Source organism: Castanea sativa, chromosome 6 (assembly GCF_040712315.1).
Source record: "Castanea sativa cultivar Marrone di Chiusa Pesio chromosome 6, ASM4071231v1".
NCBI lineage: Eukaryota > Viridiplantae > Streptophyta > Magnoliopsida > Fagales > Fagaceae > Castanea > Castanea sativa.
In genome coordinates, this window is record NC_134018.1 from 4,237,646 (window position 1) to 4,257,340 (window position 19,695).

The following is a 19,695-nucleotide window of genomic DNA, read 5'->3' on the forward strand; positions in this document are numbered from 1 at the left end:
AAACGGGACCCGCGGGGCCCGTGAGGCCCGGCGGGGTGGGTATGGGCCCCGGGAAAAAAACCCGATTAATAATCAGGCCGGGTTCGGGTTCCGGGTCTTGGCCTGCGGGTCGGGCCCGGGTATGCAAAAACCCGGCCCGAACTCGACCCATTGCCATTCCTAATTGCCAATTGATGGAGCTTAAGACTGCTATCAAACTCATCTTGGACTTTCCTTTTCAATGATCCGAAATAGAGAAAATGTAAATTTTCCTGGGAAACAAACAGTAACTATGTGGATCACGTATGGAAGAAGCAGAGACATATGTCTTTGTTGGTTTTTAAAGCCCACAATCACAGTTTTTCGTACTTTCCTATGGTTTGGTTTTGTTGAAGCATCAAAGGTTGTATGAAATAACATGGGTGAGTCGTCGATGGAGAGCGAATTGTTGAGTTTAAACATCGCCAAGTTTGAAAGATTTGAGAGTTCTGAGACAAATTGAGAGAGATATATAATTTTTTAATAAAACTAATATATATATATATATATATATATATATATATATATATATATATATATATAGAAAATAGTAGTTTTGTATGAAAATTATTTTATAATAGTTAATAGTAGTTTTATACTTTTATTAGTGGTAGTTGATAGAATGAGAATGTTAATTAAATAATTATTTAATCTAACAAATTAATCATAGACCAATGTTACAAGTCCATTTTCAAATAGAGGAAAATTTGTCTATTTAAATTATTTCTTCTCATTGCCATCCTAATTTTTAAAACATCCAAACAAGAGGAATGACTAATTACTCCCTTCTCCCTTACTAATTTTAAAAACATCAAAACAAGGTGGAGGATAACTATTCCCCTCTATTCTCCTTCATCTCGAAACTTCCAAATAGACCATAAGAGAGAAGAAGAGATAGGTATGAGAGTGAGAGGGATTAGAGGATCAGAGAGAGACGAGAGAGAAGTTGGACTAAGAGAGAGATTAAAAATAATCTACCTTCATCAGACGTGCAAAATGCATACAATGAGGTTTTTTTTTCAGTCGTCTTATTTTTGTGTTTTATTTATTTATTTTATATATAATTTTTATTTTGAAAATTTAATTTATAAGTAAATAAAGTAATTTGAAAATTAACAGGAAAGTGATCTTATTTTTTAAGTAATGTTGTAGTGGGAATTAAAGTTGCATTTTTATTAGATTGTCCTTTAGTTTTATCTCTACTTAAACCTATGGGTATATGTGCATTTTTGAACTAAAAAAATGAGAAATCTAAATATAATAAGCCCTTAAATAATAGTATAGATAATGACGTTATAAGCTGTTTAAGTTTAAAGACTAAAATGGTCAATTTTATAATGTTTAGAATCTAATTGGTATTCTTTCTCAAAAAAAAGAAAAAAAAAAAGGATCCAATTGGTATTAGCCCAAACTTCAAAGACTGTTGGTGGAAATTATCCTATCATTTAATACTCATGTTTGTAATTTTGTATAAATGTTTAGACTGTGAATAATAATTAGAGAGAGGGGGGGTTGAAAAAGAAACTCTATGGAAGAGAGACACAATGTGATTAATTTTTTTTAAAGCTTGATTAGTTTATTTAACTAAGGATATCCTTGGTATTTTACATACTGTATTATTGAAAGGACAAAATTAAATTCCGTTAAAATTTGTAAATTTAACGAAAATTGATAAGAGTACTAGAGTAGGAAGGTTATTTACTTGGTGTTTTCCTACTTGTTCAGAGCCAAAAAAACCAACTTGGCCCTCTGAAAGAAGAAGAAGAAGCTCAGAAATGGGCTTATTGATGCAATTGGAAATACTCCCTTGATTCCTATCAACAGCCTCTCCGAAGCCACTGGTTGCGAGGTAAACAAAAAGCATTCGACTTTTGCAATTTTCCTTTGATTTTATCATCTGGGTTTTCTTTTGTTTTCGTTTTTACCAATTATTTTTATTTGGTTCAGTTCATTATCTGGGTGTCATCTAAATTTTCATTTTGAGAGAAGTTTCAACTTTCATGCCAAAGATTTTATTTTTACTTTTTACTTGGATGATGTTTCTGTTTTGGTCTGTTTGTGGGGTTGTTCAGATTCTTGAGAAGTGTGAGTTTTTGAATCCTGGAGGGAGGGTCAAAGATGGAGTTGCGGTAAAAATCATTGAAAAGGACCAAGAGGTAAATATCTGTTACCTATAATGATTTAAGGGTAAAAGAAAGAAATTTTAATGTTGGGGTTTTATTTATCTTTGTTTGGATATTCAACAAACTAAAAGTTTTAGTAAACTGAGATTAATTTAAGTATCTGGCTTAGTTGAGAATTTTCTGGAAACTGAATTTTATCAATCCATCAAGCGCAAATCATAATACTCAACAGCTATTTTGAAGAATTGGTAATGGTAAGAATTGGAAATCATAGGAATCTTATATTGTTATTTGTATTTTTTTTTTTTTTTTTTGGTATCAAGCCATGCTACAGTTGCTCCTGCCTATGGATGCAAATGCCATGTGGTTATCCCTGATGATGCTGTTATTAAGAAGGTATGTATGAACATATTCTCAATGAGCAAAGTTTCTCTTTTCTGCTATGATCTCCAAGGATTAAATTATTAACTTGTGAAGTAATGTATACATCATGAACCATTTGATTGCAGCAGGACATATTTGGGTATACTTAATTCTTGAAAAAAATAAAGTTCCTTAAACAATGATGATAATATCTTGCTTCTACTTCAACATGCTTAAACCATTTCTTTCCCTTAGTCTCATGCACAAGAATATCCACACTGACCTCACTATATGCAATTTAGTGGTTAGATAAGACTTGAAGCAACATGAAGAAAGAATTATCTTCTTATCTCTAGGCAGATTATTGTAGCCATTTTTTCACATACTTTTTTCAGAGGTAGCAATCCAGTGGTTGTAGGGGTCTGAACTGTAAATAATATTTGGATTTCATGAAAAAATGTTAGCATGGTGAGAAAAGTTGTAGGATATTAATGACTTCCTGGCTAACAACTCTAGTATGATGCAGTGCTTTACTAGGCTATATGAACATACCTGGCTAACAACTGTAGTATGATACAGTGCTTTACTAGGCTATATGAACATACCGGTCCAGATTTCTGTTGTTATTAATCACTTAGTGAAAGCTAGTTGAATTCTTCAACATTGAGAGAATATTATTATAACTTTTAACCACACACATTATATTTCATTAATAAATATAAGTTTTAAACTGCTATACAAGTTCTGTTATCAATCAACTGCACCACAATTAACCATTAGGAGGCCTTCTGGAGGCTTTGTTCACTGCTTGACTTTCAGCGTTAGAAACATTCCTCTTAAATGATGCAGAAGCATGCTCTTCAAGCTGCTGCGAAATTTCAAAAGGAATTGCTTGGAAATTTATTTTTTTATGCTCCAACATTACTTGATTTCACGGCCTCCAAATGTAATCCATAATTATTGCTGCCATAAGAATAAACTGCTCCTTGGTGATCTGCTCATTTAAAACATGAACTGGAGGAATGACTATACTCTTCCACAATGATATTTGAAAACGCTCATGAAGCTTTATATCCTCAAACTTCCCAAAAGCTCTTCACCCGCCTGTGCGAACCTGTGTGATTGAGAAATACCATAAGCTGATATGATAGAAAGTTCTCCTTTATTATTTAAGATGCATACTGGTTTATCAGGCCTGTTTCTAAATAGCAATAGGGATATGATAATGGAATTAATTGGCTCTTCATCAAATAAGCCTTTTAAGTTAACTAGTCTAAATTCCATCCATGGCCATTTGTTTAAAAATCAAGTAAATTCTTCTAATTTTCGTGACTAAAACATTTGTATATGCAATAATGTGAATATATTTGCATGGGTAAGTCCAAACTTGAAATTTCCATGGTTATTCAAGCTATTTGCGAAAGCGGGTTGAACTCATTTAAGAATATTATATAACCACATGATTCTTTGCAAGGGCAAACCTGAAACTTTGTTGTATATCATAATTAAAAGGAATTCATTGTATCATTCTGTCATCTGCATTTCGCCAAGAGCCTAGTAGCTCTTATTGGCTTCTCTTAATGTGTGCAATGTGTGCAAGACACTTGAATTTCAAATCCCCCTCCTTCATTGTAACTACTGAATTATAAATTTTTTTTTTAAAAAATCATAGCATTTGGCATTACTTAATTTAAGCTAATAATGACATAATAATACATAAATGAATCCAAGTAAGTAAATAATTATTAGTCTAGGAACAAACCTCTCAATCTGCCTGAGTTCTTTGGTGACATCTACCATACTCGGCCTTCTCTGTGGATCTTCCTTTGTACATATCAAAATAAGGTCCAACACAGCTTGTAATTGCCGCTGTAAACTAGCACTCTCTTTCCCATCTGCCATGATTGCAGGATCCACAATCTCGTTTATGCAACTACCTTGAGCAGGGTATGCTACCAATCTTTTATAAATTGGCAATTGGGTTATTACATCAGAGTCCTTTCCAGTGAAAAGTTCTAGAAGTAGCCCACCGAATTTATATACATCAGTTTTCTCTGTTACTTTGCCTGATGCTCTAAACTCAGGGGTGCAGTACCTTGTATTTCGAATGCCCTCATAAGCTTCCACGTCAGTTTCGCCCTTAGGTATTGCTACCGAAATTAAAAAGTTGGACAATTTGGGAACATCGTGTTCATCTAATAAGATACTGTACATATCTATAGTCATATGGATGACAGGTCTATAAAATGCAGTATGGAGATAGGAAATAACATGAGCAATCTGCCTTGCAATCTTTAACCTTTTCTCCCACGGCATGGGCTGATATTGTAGCATAGTAACACGTGAGACGTAAATTCGATCAGAAAGGATACCATTTGCAGCAAATTCATACACTAAAATGGGATGTTGAGTCTCCAGACAACACCCAATAGGCCTTAGTACATTACTGTGGCCACACATCTGTGCTGAAATCACTATATCATTGATAAAAAAGTCAGCCCATTCTATAGAGTCAAGAGATCTCTTAACGAGAACAATTCGTTCTTCAAGAGAACCCTTGTACCAATTCCATACCAGATTTTCACAGTAATTGTTGGTTGCTTGACAGAGCTCTTGAGCAGAGAAGTTACGAAGGGGAACAGGCTTACCATTGCAAGAGGCAACCAGCTTCTCTAGGACCTTGCTTCCATTCTCAAGAAAAAGTCTCTCTCTTTCCTTTCTTTCCTTAATCCCTTTAAAAAAATGATCTCTCAACCAACTCTGCATGGCTTAAATGTGGAGCCCTGCTTTGCTCTGTTCACTTGGGAACTTTTAGAATACTGCTGTAGAGTTGAGGGAGGATTAATGGTCTTTTAGGCATAGAGGTTGAAACTGGAATGACACATTCCCAGTCTACGCGATTGAAGTAAGAAAGTCATGCTTTTGTCAAAGGATGATACTCTTTCAAGTCTCCGTAGCATTCCCTTCGTCAAAGTCTAGTATGCTAGAGACGCTCTTCAAGTGGAGTAAACAAAATGGGAGGCACAATCAGTTGAGTCTAGCATTCATTGTAACAGCGGTCATAAAAAGTTTAAGTGGACTTGTACCTAGGCATTTATTGGAGCCATGTAAAATTTGTTGCTCACAGCATCTGTTAGCCAGCGGTCGTTCAGGTATTCATTTTTGTTCATTTCTGTTAATAGTGTAAATCTGTAGTAGTCCTACTTTATTGGCTTCTTTATTATTTAATGTGTTGTAGTATGATAATTTAAAAATAAGAAAATTTATTATAAAAAAAAAAAACAGTTCTTTTTTTTTTTTTTTTGAGAAAGAAAAGCAGTTCTTTCTTTGTCTGAGACTTTCACCCTATTAAAAGACTACTCTATTATTGTGAAATATTAAATTTCAATTATTATGGTTAGTTTAATTTAGGCATATGTCATTTTTTTTTTAATTTACATATTAATGTTATGATTTCTCAAACTTATTTTTATATATATATATATATATATATATATAAATTTTTTTTATTTGACTGTACAATTCGACCAGTGACCTATTGGTTAAATTGTTTACCAGTAACTCGGCTCATAGACGAGGTCAATGTTCGGAATGGGTTTAATAACTATGATTAAAAGCATGGTTTTAAAAACCGAACCGAGAATAAAACCGTTTTTTTCAAAATTTCCGGTTTTTGACCGGTTTTGATACATATAACCGGACCGGACTGCACCGGTTTTTCCGGTTGAACCGGTCGGACCGGCCGGTCCGGTCCGGTTTTTAAAACATAGATTAAAAGCATAGCTGGCTTTGGCTTGGTGCTAAGTGCTAACTGATTAAATTGGGATATATAATCCCACATGGACTAGTACCACCCAATTTTTTTTTTTTTTTTGAATGAACCACATAATGTGGTGCAACTTATTCAAGCCATAGCACTGAGATTTTAATGTACAAGCGAAATTCCACTATATTATTAGAATAAAAATTTCAATCTAAATGCTACAATTTAGAAGTAATCCAAATTAAACTTTATAGTCTCAAAAGTAACAAATTAAACTTTGAATTTTTGAAAGCTAACAAATTAATCCTTGACATCAAAATTGGTCTAACACTGTTAACTTTCAAAAGAACTACCTTTAAACTCAACCAGAAAAAAAGAAAAAAAAAAGGAAAAAGAAAAGAAAAAGAAGGATGACAAAATTTAGTTACAAAATTTGATGTAGCTTTAAGCTACAACTTTACTCAATATTTTTTCATTGGAGGTAAATTTTGACAAATCCTCCATGGGATTATATTTTATTTTTATATCCTTCATACTTAAAAAATTTGTAGAAATTTAAAAGCCAATAGCTATGTCATTAATAAATTGTTTAAATTGCAAGTTTTTTAAGTTTAAAACTATGTGTGAAATATGAGCTTATACATCATATGGTAAATAATATCTGATTAACACTAAATTTGACGAATGTATTAAGAGCGTAAAGAATATGCAATTTAGTGGTTATATTTTCAAAATATATAGTAATGTTTATTTTATTAAGTAAGGTTGTAGTATTAAGTTATATCCAAATTTGTAACTAAACTTTGTTCAAAAAAGAAAGCGCAGGAAATTTGGAGAGAGAGAGAGAGGGAGAGAGGAGTAATGCTTTGAACACAACAATGTTCCCAAATTAGCTTGAGCTGCTGCTGCTATTGTTGAAACCCACAGTATTTTCATGACCTAACCAGCTTCTATATTGCCTAATCAATCACAGATTGAAATTGATATACAAGCTCTATCATCACTTAGTTGCATGAAGCGAACCCCTCAATCCGCCTGAGTTGTTTGGTAACATGTACCATGGTTGGCCTTCTTTGTGGATTGACCTCTGTACATTTCAAGGCAAATTCCTGCTCAGCATGTCATTGGTGCTCTAAACTTGCACCTCCTTTCCCATCTCCTGCCAAGATTGCAGGATCCACAATCTCGCTTATGCAACTACCTTGAGCACGGTTATGTATGTATGCTACCAAGGTAAAATCTTTATCAATTTTACACGGTAAATATATTATTACTAAAATTTTACACAATTTTAGTAATATCAAGTTCCTTGTAAAACAATTTTAGTTTCGCCTGCTATTTTTTATTAGAAAACGTCACATCAACCACTGTAATCTCACCCGGATTTAATTAGAACTCAATTTTAGTATTTTTCTAAAATGCCCTAAATATTTCAAAAATGGTGGTACTTGGCTAAAAATTCACTAAAAAGGTCTAATCAGCCCAAAATTGCCCAAGGTTAAATTGGTTCTGTTTTACACAAGGTGGGGTTCTTTTCTCTTATTAATTTTTTTTCTTTATTTCTCAAAAAAAAAATCTTTTAGAAAAATATAATTATTAACTATTGTGTATTTTTTTTCCTCTTAGAAAACTCTTAGAAAAACCAGGATTAAAAATAAATAAATAAAACTATTATAAAAACTAAGGTTTTTAATCCCTTTAAGGAAATGATCTCTCAACCAACTCTGCATGGCTTGAATGTGGAACCCTGCTCTGCTCTGCTCACTTGGAAATTTTTAGAATACTGCTGTAGAGTTGAGGGAGGCTTAATGGTCTTTTAGGCGTAGGATAGAAGTTAAAATTGGAATGACACATTCCCAGTCTAGCACGATTGAAGTAAGAAAGTCATGCTTTTGTCAAAGGATGAGAGTCTTTCAAGTCTCGGTAGCATTCCCTTTAACAGAGTGTAGTATGCTAGAGACTCTCCTCAAGTGGAGTAATCAAAATAAGAAGCACAATCAGTTGAGTCTAGCATTCACTGTAACAGCGGTCATGGAAAGTTAAGTGGACTTGTACCTAGGCATTTATTGGAGCCATGTAAAATTTGTTGCTCACAACACCTGTTAATAGCCAGCGGTCGTTCAGGTATTCATTTTGGTTCATTTGGGGGGATTTCTTTGGAGCTAGTAGATTTTTGTTGACATTTGATAGAATTAGTGGACCCCAAGATATGTTTGGAAAAGAACAGTTTTTCATGACTGCTTTTGTGGACTGAAAAGTAAAGGTATCATTGAAATGATAAAAGTAATGCTATTAGTAAGAGCTGGTTTTTTTTAATATTTGACCTTGTGTAATTGAGTTCATGACTGTCGTGTATATGAATGATTTATTATCAGGTCGTTGTCAAGATAATCTTTTTACATAAAAGGATGCAAAACTAAAATAGTGAAATTGAAGTTGGGTGTATTACACTATTACCAGAGTAGTAGTCATGCTAGGAACAGAGAATTTCCTATAAGAAAATAGAAAAAGAAAAAGAAAAACGCAAAAAAAGAGAAGTTAGAGATTGTTTAGATACAGAGGACATGATTAATGTACAGTGTCAACGAATCTGGAGAACCATGTTGAATCTTTCATGCGCTAGGAACAAATTTTATTTTTCTCATAGAACAAGATAACAAAGAAGAAATTACAATGTTGTAGCTAGACTCTCAATAAAACTCAATCCCCTAATACATTGAAAGAGTGGAATAAAAATGTCTATAATCTAAAAATCGGATTTTTTAAATATTAATCCTATAAAAATTGGTTACACCATTTAATAAATTTTTTTATAAGATTAATATTTTGAAAATCTCTTTATTTGACTTACACATTCCCTTTGTTCTTTTTTATTTTTATGGAAAGGCAATGAACTTTAGTTGCATGGAACGAACCTCTCAATCCGCCTGAGTTGTTTGGTGACATGACCATAGTTGGCCTTTTTTTTTTGTGTGTGTGTGTGGATCTTCCTCTGTACAAGACAAGGCAAGGTACTGCACAGCTTGTAATTGGTGCTAAACTAGCACCTCGATTTCCAACCAAGACTGCTGGATTCACAATCTCATTTATATAAAGTCCTTGAGTATGACTATGCATGTATGCTATTAAGCTAGAATCTTTATCAATTGTCAAACGAGTTATATTACCAGAATCCTCTCCTGTTAAAAGTTCTAGAAGAAGCTGAACAAATTTATATACATCACTTTTATATGTTACCTCTTGCCTGATGCTTTATACTTGGCATGCTGTAGAACCTTGAATTCCGAAAGCCCTCATGAACTTCCACATCAGTTTCACCCTCATGGATTGATACAGAAAGAAAAAAGTCGGACAATTTGGGAAAATCATCATCATCTAATAAGATCTTTTCCATATAATGTATAATTTGTACTCTAAAATTTTTTGAAGATAATTTTGTTCTCCCTAAAAATTAAACAATTTCTAAAATTATTTTTCACCTTTCTATCTCTACCAATATATCATTCTATTATTTTAGATGTGTTTGGTTGGTATTATTCCGGTATAAGGTGGTCCATATTCTTCCAAATTATGTCATAATATGCTATATTTTTCTACATTTTTCTTTGTACAACTAAACTTTTTAAGTTTCAAATAACTTATTCAAAGTTTTTATTTTCTTAAAGGAGATTATCATGATAATCAAAACTCCCAGCAAACTTATACTAAATATGTATAATTTATTCTCTAAATTTTATTGTAGATAGTTTGTTTTTCCTAAAATTTAAACAATTTCAAAAAGTAATTTCCATAACTCTATTTTTACAAATATATAATTTTATAATTTTTTATTGATATAATTTTCCATTTTTGAAATGGTTTATATTCTTTTAACTATTGTTATTATGTATTATATTTACCTAATTTCTTTTAGTAAAACTAAAATTCTTAAGTTTTAAAGTTATTATTCAAATTCTCATTCTCTTAAGGAGATTATTATGATAACCAAAATTTATTTAATAACTACAATTAATATTACTCAAATAATTGATAGTACTTTCAACAAGAACTTGTATTTTTCCATTCTTAAGTACACTGAATGGCCAAAGGCCTTATAGTTGAATTGACATCTCCCAATGCACAAAGTTCTTGGGGTCTAGGGGGGAGAGGGTTCGAGTTGCGGGGATAGCAGCATATTGTAATTATCTTTTAACAAAAAAAAAAGTACACTGAATGGATCGAAGTGAACTGAAATGGACCGAATTAGACCAAATGAGCCACAGTGGGCAAAATTGGCCAAATTAAATCGAATAGACCGAATTGGATAGATGTACACCAAATAAACCGAATTGGGCTGGAATGGATAGGTACATTCAAATATATAGCCAAGACTGTGTTTTGATTATTATTCAAATTCTCACTTCCAAAAGGACTAAGTATTAACTCAAATATGTCAAAGGTCTTGTAGTTGAATTGACACCTCCCTATGTACAAAGTGCTTGGGGGTCTAGGGGGGAAAGGATTCGAGCTGCGGGATTAGCAGTATGTTATAATTATTTCTCAAAAAAAAAAAGTATTAACTCAAACAAAAATTAAACCAAAGCTATACAAGGGAGAAAGATCAGAGAGGAGTTGTGATAGGGAACTCAAAAAACACAACTCCAATAAGTATTAACCCAAAATAGAATTATAAGAAACATAATGGTTCGTCAATCTAAAGTAGGGTTGCAAGAAAGAATGAAAAACAAAGCAATATTATTCAAGAACTTAAAAGGTGGGTCTAGGGGGGAAAAAGTTCGAGCTGCGGAATTAGCGGCATGTTATAATTATTTCTCAAAAAAAAAAAAACGTATTAACTCAAACAAAAATTAAACCAACGCTATACAAGGGAGAAAGAGTAGAGAGGAGTTGTGATAGGGAACTCAAAATACACAACTCCAATAAGTATTAACCCAAGATAGAATTATACGAAACATAATGGTTTGTCAACCTAAAGTAGGGTTGCAAGAAAGAATGAAAAACAAAACATTATTAATCAAGAACTTAAAAGGTGAAGCATAAAAATATCATTTCTCATATAATATTTATTGACAAAATTTTGTACATAAGCTATGTTATAAATTTGACATATTTTTTCAATATCCAAACTTTCTCCCCCTAATATCAAAAGCATAGAAAACAAATAAAAAAAAAAGTGTAAAAGCCAAGGAAAAAAAGAAACAACTACTTTCAGGACCTAAAATACAATAAAGCCATGTTTTTGGAGAAAAAAAGGTTACCTTTATTCCTATAAAAAAAAAGGTTACCTTTATTACGATAAACATTTTCTAAAACTATTTCATATTTCTATCTCTCCTATATATATTATTATATAGATATAGATAGGGATGGCGGGTCTTTGGAAGGCAATATGAAGATAGGAAATTGCATGAGCAATCTGCGATGCAATTTTTAACCTGCTCCCCACACCATGCGTTGATGTTGTAGTTCAGTAAGACGTGAGACATAAATTTGATCCATAAGAAAACCATTGGTAGCAAATTCATACTCTAAAATGGGACATGGAGTCTGTAGACAACACCCTACAAACTTTAATATATTACTCTGAGCAGTCATCTGTGCATAATCGAACCAGAATTTTGATTCAGGTAATTTCCTAATGAGAACAATTTCCCTCAAGAGAACCGTTATTCCAAAAAAAGCAATAATGATTATTATAGTTGTTGGTTGCTAGGCAGAGCTCTTGAGCAGAGAAGGTGCGGATGGGAATAGGCTTGCCATTGCAAGAGACAACCAGCTTCTCTAGTAGCTTTCTTCCATTCTCAAGAAACGGTTTCTCTCTTCCCTTTCTTCTTTTAGAGAAATGATCTCTCAACCAATTCTGCATAGCTTGGATGTGGAACCTTGCTCTCTTGCTAACCTTTTTGCCTGCAGTGATCACTAGGATTTTTTAGAAAACAACCGCACTGGGAGTGAGGCTCAATGAAAATTTATTGGGGTAGTAGGGTAACATGATTCCAATTAGTTAAGTAAGTTCACTGAACAAAAGTAAGTGCAGCTTTCCTTTTTAGTTTTTTGGCGCTTCCTTAGCTTACCAGTTTCAATGTTTCACATGAGAAGATTTTCTGTTTCTCACGACTTGGCTTTGTCACCTTGCATTTCCTTCTTTTGGACATTTCCCCTGTTTTATACATTTTTTTTCCTTTCCCTTTTGTCTTTTCCTAACTATATTTTGTTAATTATACCCTGTTGTCAAATGGTACTAGCATGGCATAGACAAAAATTTGTTGTGATTGTAATTGAGTATGACTAGCCGATGTCCTGCATTTTGAAATATTTTGTAAGCAATTATCTTATGGTCCTATATCTTGGAAATCCACTTAGGTATTGGTTCACACTTCACTGATTTATTGGCTCAACTGGCCGGGGCCAGGTCAAATTTAATAACTATGTTGACATAAGCTTTTAGTAATAGATTTAATTCAAAGCATAGTTGGTGTTGGCTCTAACTTTGTGCTAACTGATTAAATTGGGACCTGTCCCATTAGTCCTCTCATCTGCTTCTGTTAATTTTTGCTTGAACAGTTGCTTACAACCAGCAGAATTTGGCTCTTTCTGCTTCGATCGTGAAGTGTGAAGGAGGCGCCTTTTGTGGTCCTAGCCTCCTAGGTAGAAATTTCTCTTCTTTTTTGGCCTGCAAAAGTGCAAAAAATTACAGATTTTAAAATATTAGATTAAATGCAGAACAATTCCCATTATCTTCTACCTTAATATCACTATTCATCTTTCCATTCATCTTTCTTTATTTTGTCTCTTCTTATTTACAACCTCTTACTATAAATTTGACATCTTCTCTTCTATTTTTTGTATAGTTTTCCCTCACAAAAAGGCTCTCTCTCTCTCTCTCTCTCTCTCTCTCTCTCTCTCTCTCAATTTTTAATTTGGTGGATTTTTTATTTTTATTTTTATTTTTCTTGCATCTCTACTTTAAGTTGATAAATTTTTGTATTTTTTAGAACTCTAATTTGGGTTGATAAGATTTATTTTTGTGTTTTAAGTTTTTTTTTTATTGTTAAATGTTATCCCATTATTGCATTATAAAGAATTAAAGATAATATATAAAAAATAATATTATTCTATTACATAGCACGATTTGGATAATTTAGTGTTTATTGTTATCTCTTTTCTTTTTACTTTTTTTATCCTTCTCATCTTATTTTACTCAAATTGAAATAAGATGAGATCCTCCATATCATTAAATTATTTATATTTTCTCATCTTTTTATTTTAAAAAATCAAAAATATAATATATTACTCTTTCTCCAACCTTTCTCATTCTCTTTACTTTCTCATATCCCAAAACCCTTTACCTTAATATCACTCTTCTTCTTTCCTTTTATCTTATTTTATTTTGTTTTTTTCTTATTATCATCCTCTTACCATAAATTTATTATTCATTCTTCCATTCTATGCACAATTTTCCCTCACAAAAAAGGTTATTTCTCTCTCAATTTTTTGGTGGATTTTTCAATATTTCCTGCATATCTGTTTTAGGTTAATAAATTTTTGTGTTCTTTAGAACTTTATTTTAGGCTGGTGCAATTTAATTTTGTGTTTTATGTTGTTTTTTTTTTGTTCACTTTGATTGTTGAATGTTATCATATTGCATTATAAAGAATTAAAGATGGTATATAAAAAATATTATTATTATATTACATAGTATGCTTTTGATAATTTGGTGTTTATTGTTATATATTTTATTTTTACTTTTTTTTCTTCTCATATTATTTTATTCAACATTTAAATTTAGCTACATCCTTCATATCATTAAATTATTTATATTTCCTCTCCTTTTTTATCATCCTCCATATAATTATAATCAGTCAGTTTACTGAAAAAATAGATATTAAATTCACGAGTGTAGAAAGAATCAAAAGAATAGGGATAGAGGAATAAAAAAAGGGAAAGGAATAGTAGCAATGCAAGTGTGACAAATGCTATTGATGACTTAAGCCATGTTAAATTTTGCGTGTATGATCATTATAATATATATAGGTGTTTGATATGCAATTTAATTCTAGTGCAACATTGCATGTGTGCAATGATAAAATATAATTCTAAGCAAAGTTGGTTTCTTGTATTTGTATTATGATAGTGCAAGTAGTTAAGTTTGATTCATAAGCACTAGGAAGTGTTCATTAGTGAACTTTAATCATTCAATTATACCTAACTGAGTAATGCTACAGTTACAAATTATTTTACAATATTTTTACAAAATGTTGATGTGGCCAATCTCTTATTGGTTTTCATTTAAACCCAATATTAATATCACTTTTTCATTTACCAATAATCACTCACAACATTAGTAGTTTGTAAAAATTTTTGTGAAATAGTTTGTATCTCCGAAATTATTTTAACTTTATAAGGTGGCAAGCATCAAAACTGGAGTTAATCTCTTGCAGGGGCAGAGGCATGTATAAGGGTGGGGGGTGGGGGGAAAAATTTTAAAATATATATACAATTATTTTTACGTTTTCAAAATTTAGTCTACAAATATAAGAGTTGGCCCCCCCAAATATTTGAATTAGTCCAATAATACTCTTAGAAAAAATAATTAGTCTAATAGTTATAGAGATATAACTTTATTTTTTTTTGTAAAATGTGATTTATATCTATTAAATATTTGATAAAATTTGGTATCAAGCATGTTTGAATTTATCTTTTTTAACCCGCTATGTGACGATTAACAAGTCATTAACTCATTAAAAAAATTGTCACTAAAACTACACATGAAATGTGTCTTTAGTTGCCATATAATGGGTTAAAGCAAGGTAGCTTTAAATATGTTTGAAACCTAACTTATTCCTTCAAGTTTTGGATCATTCATGTTTTTGAAAATTTCATTAGTTCAATTGAAAGATTTTTTACTTACTTTAGCATAAAATTTGATAATTTGTATTTAAAATGAAACTTTTTAAGAATTTGACTATGAAAATGGAAAAAATGAATTTTATTTTATGAAAGATCGCCGTCAAAAATAATTTTGATTGGTAATACCAAGCTTTTTTTTTTTGGGTGTGTATATATATATAACTTATTAAATAAAAAAAGTGTGTGTATATATATATAATAAAAAAGCGCACGTGTGTGTATATATATGTGTGTGTGGAAGTTCTTTTGATAAATATATTAGCATCGCAACTTGGCCCCCCAAACAACAATTCTTGGCTCCGCCCCTGATCTCATGCTGAAGTGTTGAATGCGTAGGCCATTGACCCCTGTAGCACTCTTCTAAAAAGTCCAATTGTCGCAAAGTAGATAATAAGAAAAAGCTCCACTTATGGACGAAATCTTCAAGGCAGTTTGATGGGGACGTGGTAGGAGAAATTATAAGGATAAAATGTTACGCCAGCTTCAAGCTATGCAAAACTGGTGAAAGAAATTGTTTCTTTAGAATGAATATGGATAGAAAGGAAAAAGAGAGAGCATTTTTTGAGAATGGAAGCATGGTACTGGAAAAGCTGATTGCCTTCTGTAATGGCAAGTCCATTCCCATTCGTGGCTTCTCTTATGAAGAGCTCAAGCAGGCAACCAACAACTATGATGCTCGTCTTGTTATAGTCCAAGATGAGCTGTACTGGAAATGGTACAAGGGTTCTCTTGACGGCCGACTTGTTTCCATTAGGAAATTTGAAGGCGGTGTACACATTACAGAAGGCCGGGACTTGTCCAACTACGTCATCAATGATCTAGTGATTTCTGCAAAGATGAGCGCTCACAAAAATGTACTAAAACTTATAGGATGCTGCCTCGAGACTCGACCTCCCATTTTAGTACATGAATTTGCTGCAAATGGTAGCCTTGCCAATCGAATTCAGGGCACTCATGGCAGTCAACAACATCAGCCGTTAACATGGGCAAGCACGTTAAAGATTGCGAGGGAGATTGCTCATGCAATTTCATATCTCCATACTGCATTCTCTAGACCCATCATCCACAGGGATATAAATATGCGAAATATCTTCTTAGACCAACATGATGTTGCCAAATTATCCAACTTCGAGTTTTCTATATTAGTCCCCGAAGGTGAGACTCACGTTCAAGTTGATTTCTTGTCTTGGAGTGTAAGATACATGTCTCCTGAGTATTTTGCTACGGGTAAGGTAACGGAGAAAGCTGATGTTTATAGTTTTGGGGTACTTCTTTTAGAACTTGTAAAAGGTAAGAATTCAAATGATTTTACCCAATTGAATAATGGTGAAGGTGTGGACTTCTCCAAACCAAAAAAAGAGTGTGTTGGATTAGTTGTAGGTATGCAAAATGGTGCTCAAGGTCGTTGCATTGTGGATCCTACAATCTTGGCAGAGGAAGGGAGAGCTAGTACTACAGAGCAACAATTGCAAGCAGTGGTAGACCTTGCCTTAACATGTAGAAAAAGAGACTCAGAGATAAGACCAACTATGGTAGATGTTACCAAAGAACTCATGCGGATTGAGAAGCTTGTCCTATAATAATTTTTTTTAATCGTCATTTTTCAATTAGTCGCATGCCGTACTTGGCTCTGTATAGCTTTATCTATATAACTTTATCTTATTACTTTTGATGTTATTTTTGTAGAAGCAATAAGGAAAACATCTTGTCTATGCCATTTGTCATGTATCAACTACTTAAGAATGCTTCACCAAAGATAGTTTTCACTGGATGCCTAACTTTAGCATGTCTAAAATGTTTAAGGAATTAATTTTTGGACAAAGTTTTGCTACAAAATTGATTATAACTTAAGGCTACAAGCTTACTTAATATCTTTTTATTGGATATGAATTTTGACAAAAACACCATTGGATTACTTCTTCTTCTTATATCCCCATGTTTGCAAAATTTTTAGAAAATTAAAGATCAATATCTATGTCATCAATAAATTGTTTAAATTGCAAATTTTTGTAATTTAAGATTATGCATAAAATATAATATTATATATTATATAGTAAATAACATCCGATTGACACAAAAGTTTACATGTGTATTAAGAATGTAAAGAACATGCAACTCAACAGTTAGATTTTCAAATATGCAATAATGTTTATTTTATTGAGTAAAGTTGTAACCTTATGCTTCAACCAATTTGTAGTTAAACTTTGTCCTTAATTTTTTTTTCCTTTCTTATGAAAGTATTTACCAAATCACATGAAGTTCAAAGTCACAGGAAGCATTACCTCTTTGGCCAAATGGAGGGAAGGATGAGACCCACAAATGCTAGTCACAAACAATCATCCATCCTTATTCCTTAACACTGTTTCCTCTTTTTGCCTGCTCTCCTTCAACTTAATGTTCATGTCATATACCAATATTTTCTCCTTGTTCTGGCACCATGCCCTTTTATGTCATCGCATTGAAAAAGCACAAAGCACCTTGTATTCTTCCCTTGCCATAAAGCCTACGAGAGGGTTTGGATTCAGATTATTTTTTCTGCGTTTAGCTTTTTGCGTTTTACTTCTTTTTTTTTTTTCTTCGTTTGCTGCTGCGGGGGGGACAAATGTGCAGTGCGCGCACTGTTCACGTACTTTTTTATCAATTTTTTTATTAAAAATGGGTCCCGCAGTACTATTCACACATTTAAAAATTATTTTACTACAGTGTTTTCAATTTTCAGCAATAAGTCCTATCCAAACGGACCCTATGTATCATAATGCTATAAGATCGTCGGTCTTGTCCCAACCCATTTCTCTCCATCACCTCCTATGTATACCTTACACTTTCCTAATTATCCCAATCCATATACAACTTCAAGATCAAGTTGTAAGGGTCAGCACTCAGCAGTCATCCTACTCCCATTTCTCTATATCCTCTCCAAGAGCTCGGATACTTCCTCTGGATTCTTCAAGGACTTAGGCAGGTAGTAGTGAGTCATAGCATTTGGTAAAATACCATATGAGCAGCCGCAAATCTATTAACCAAAATACCATACGTCTTATCATTGACAAGTCCCTTTCTCTTTGATATTTCATCAAGCACTTGGATCACCTCCTCGAAACGTTATTATTTCACAAGGATATGAAGAATCTCATTGTAAACACCCACTTCCTTTTCTCCCCTTTCTACAAACCCAGTTGAAAAATACACAAGCACATTCAGCACCAAGTCCTCGTTCAATTTAAGCCCGCATAGACCAAACTAGGTGGGATTGTCAGAAATTGCAATTGAACGCACAAACCAAGTTGTTTGGTCATGCCCAGGAAATTGCATTTGAATACTTTGGACAAAGTTTCAGCATTTGGGTTCTTTGCACCATGAGACTCAAGAACGTTGGGAAATGAAGGGGCTTGTGTGAAATGAGAAGGTGAGAAGGATGGTTTCTGGGTTGGGTTTGGAAATTGAATTTGAATTTCCGTTGGATATTTTCTTGGTAAGTTAAAGTATATTCTCGAAATTTGGGAAAATGTTCTTTTTCAGTTGGATAGTCGACTCCATGCTATGCCTGTTGGCATCATATCTTCCAATACCATGAAGCTTTGTATGGCACCGGCCGCCTCCCCTGGCAAGAGCCCTAAAATGGCCCAAAGACAGTTCATATAGAAATGCAAGATAAGTTAGATTAGGCATTATAAAACCTGAATTTATGATTCAATTCGTCTTTTATTTTTTATTTTTTTTATACAAGATAGATTTTCCACTCTAGCTTAATTTAAGTGTATATGTGTGTGAAACTCTCTCCTAGAGACTTGAACCCCGACCCTTACTTTCCACATTTTATAAGCATTTATATCTGTGGAGTAACTATCGCACCAAAAATGTGCGGTGGTATGATTCAATTTATCTAAAAGAATAAAAGTAGGAGTCATAAGACGGGAAGTGATGTCCATGAAATATAAACAATTAAGTACTCTCATATCTACATATTTAACTTTACTTTTATGCTATTTTTGTGACTGATTATATTATATCTTTGTGTTGTAGGTAATAATGGCTTTACACTATGTCAATTGCTAAGCCAACATGAAGAAACCTGCTGGAAGGCATGAGGTAAAAGGAAAAAGAAAAGAATAAAGAATAAGAGAAGAGTGATGTACAGGTGGCTTGTCCGCTTGTGGTCTTAAACTCTTATTAGAACATTTGTTGTGAGCCTTGCAATTACTTCATCAAGATACAAACAAGAAGCTTGTATTTGGGCCCAACCTTGGGACTGAGGGGGGCCATGGCCCCCCAACCTTTGAAAAAAAAAACCCTTTAGCATACAAAAAGTCATTAGACTGCCCCTTACCGAGCTGCTTTCTTCAAAATTTTCTCTCTTCTGCTTTGTCTTCTTCTTTCTTCTTCTCTGTCCTTTTCTTTGTTTGTTCAACAAATCTGGTTTGGTCCACTTAATTTTCATTTCTTGGCTTAGCTCACACGAGAGTAATAAATGATGAAAGTAATTTCTATAACCCTTCCCACATTGTCTTTTACAGTTTT

The 19,695-nt window shown here is 32.9% G+C and overlaps 2 protein-coding genes, 1 long non-coding RNA gene and 2 pseudogenes across 3 annotated transcripts; 2 read left to right on the forward strand and 3 right to left on the reverse strand.

The window, feature by feature from the left end:
- Window positions 1-1,655: 1,655 nt before the first annotated feature.
- LOC142638485 (uncharacterized) lies at window positions 1,656-19,441 on the forward strand. The gene is made up of 4 exons (XR_012845021.1): window positions 1,656-1,867; window positions 2,091-2,174; window positions 2,465-2,537; window positions 19,201-19,441. It is a non-coding gene; the product is annotated as an uncharacterized LOC142638485 (long non-coding RNA).
- On the reverse strand, window positions 2,526-5,306 carry LOC142638482 (serine/threonine-protein kinase ZRK1-like). The gene has a single exon (XM_075812509.1). The coding sequence runs from the start codon at window positions 5,268-5,270 to the stop codon at window positions 4,200-4,202; it is 1,071 nt and encodes a 356-aa protein (XP_075668624.1). The 5' UTR covers window positions 5,271-5,306; the 3' UTR covers window positions 2,526-4,199.
- LOC142638255 (serine/threonine-protein kinase ZRK1-like) lies at window positions 7,272-12,133 on the reverse strand (annotated as a pseudogene).
- Window positions 15,424-16,862, forward strand: LOC142638484 (serine/threonine-protein kinase ZRK1-like). Its single transcript, XM_075812512.1, has one exon. It carries the CDS (start codon window positions 15,702-15,704, stop codon window positions 16,755-16,757), a length of 1,056 nt encoding a protein of 351 aa, XP_075668627.1. The 5' UTR covers window positions 15,424-15,701; the 3' UTR covers window positions 16,758-16,862.
- Window positions 17,514-18,846, reverse strand: LOC142638257 (uncharacterized; annotated as a pseudogene).
- Window positions 19,442-19,695: the final 254 nt, after the last annotated feature.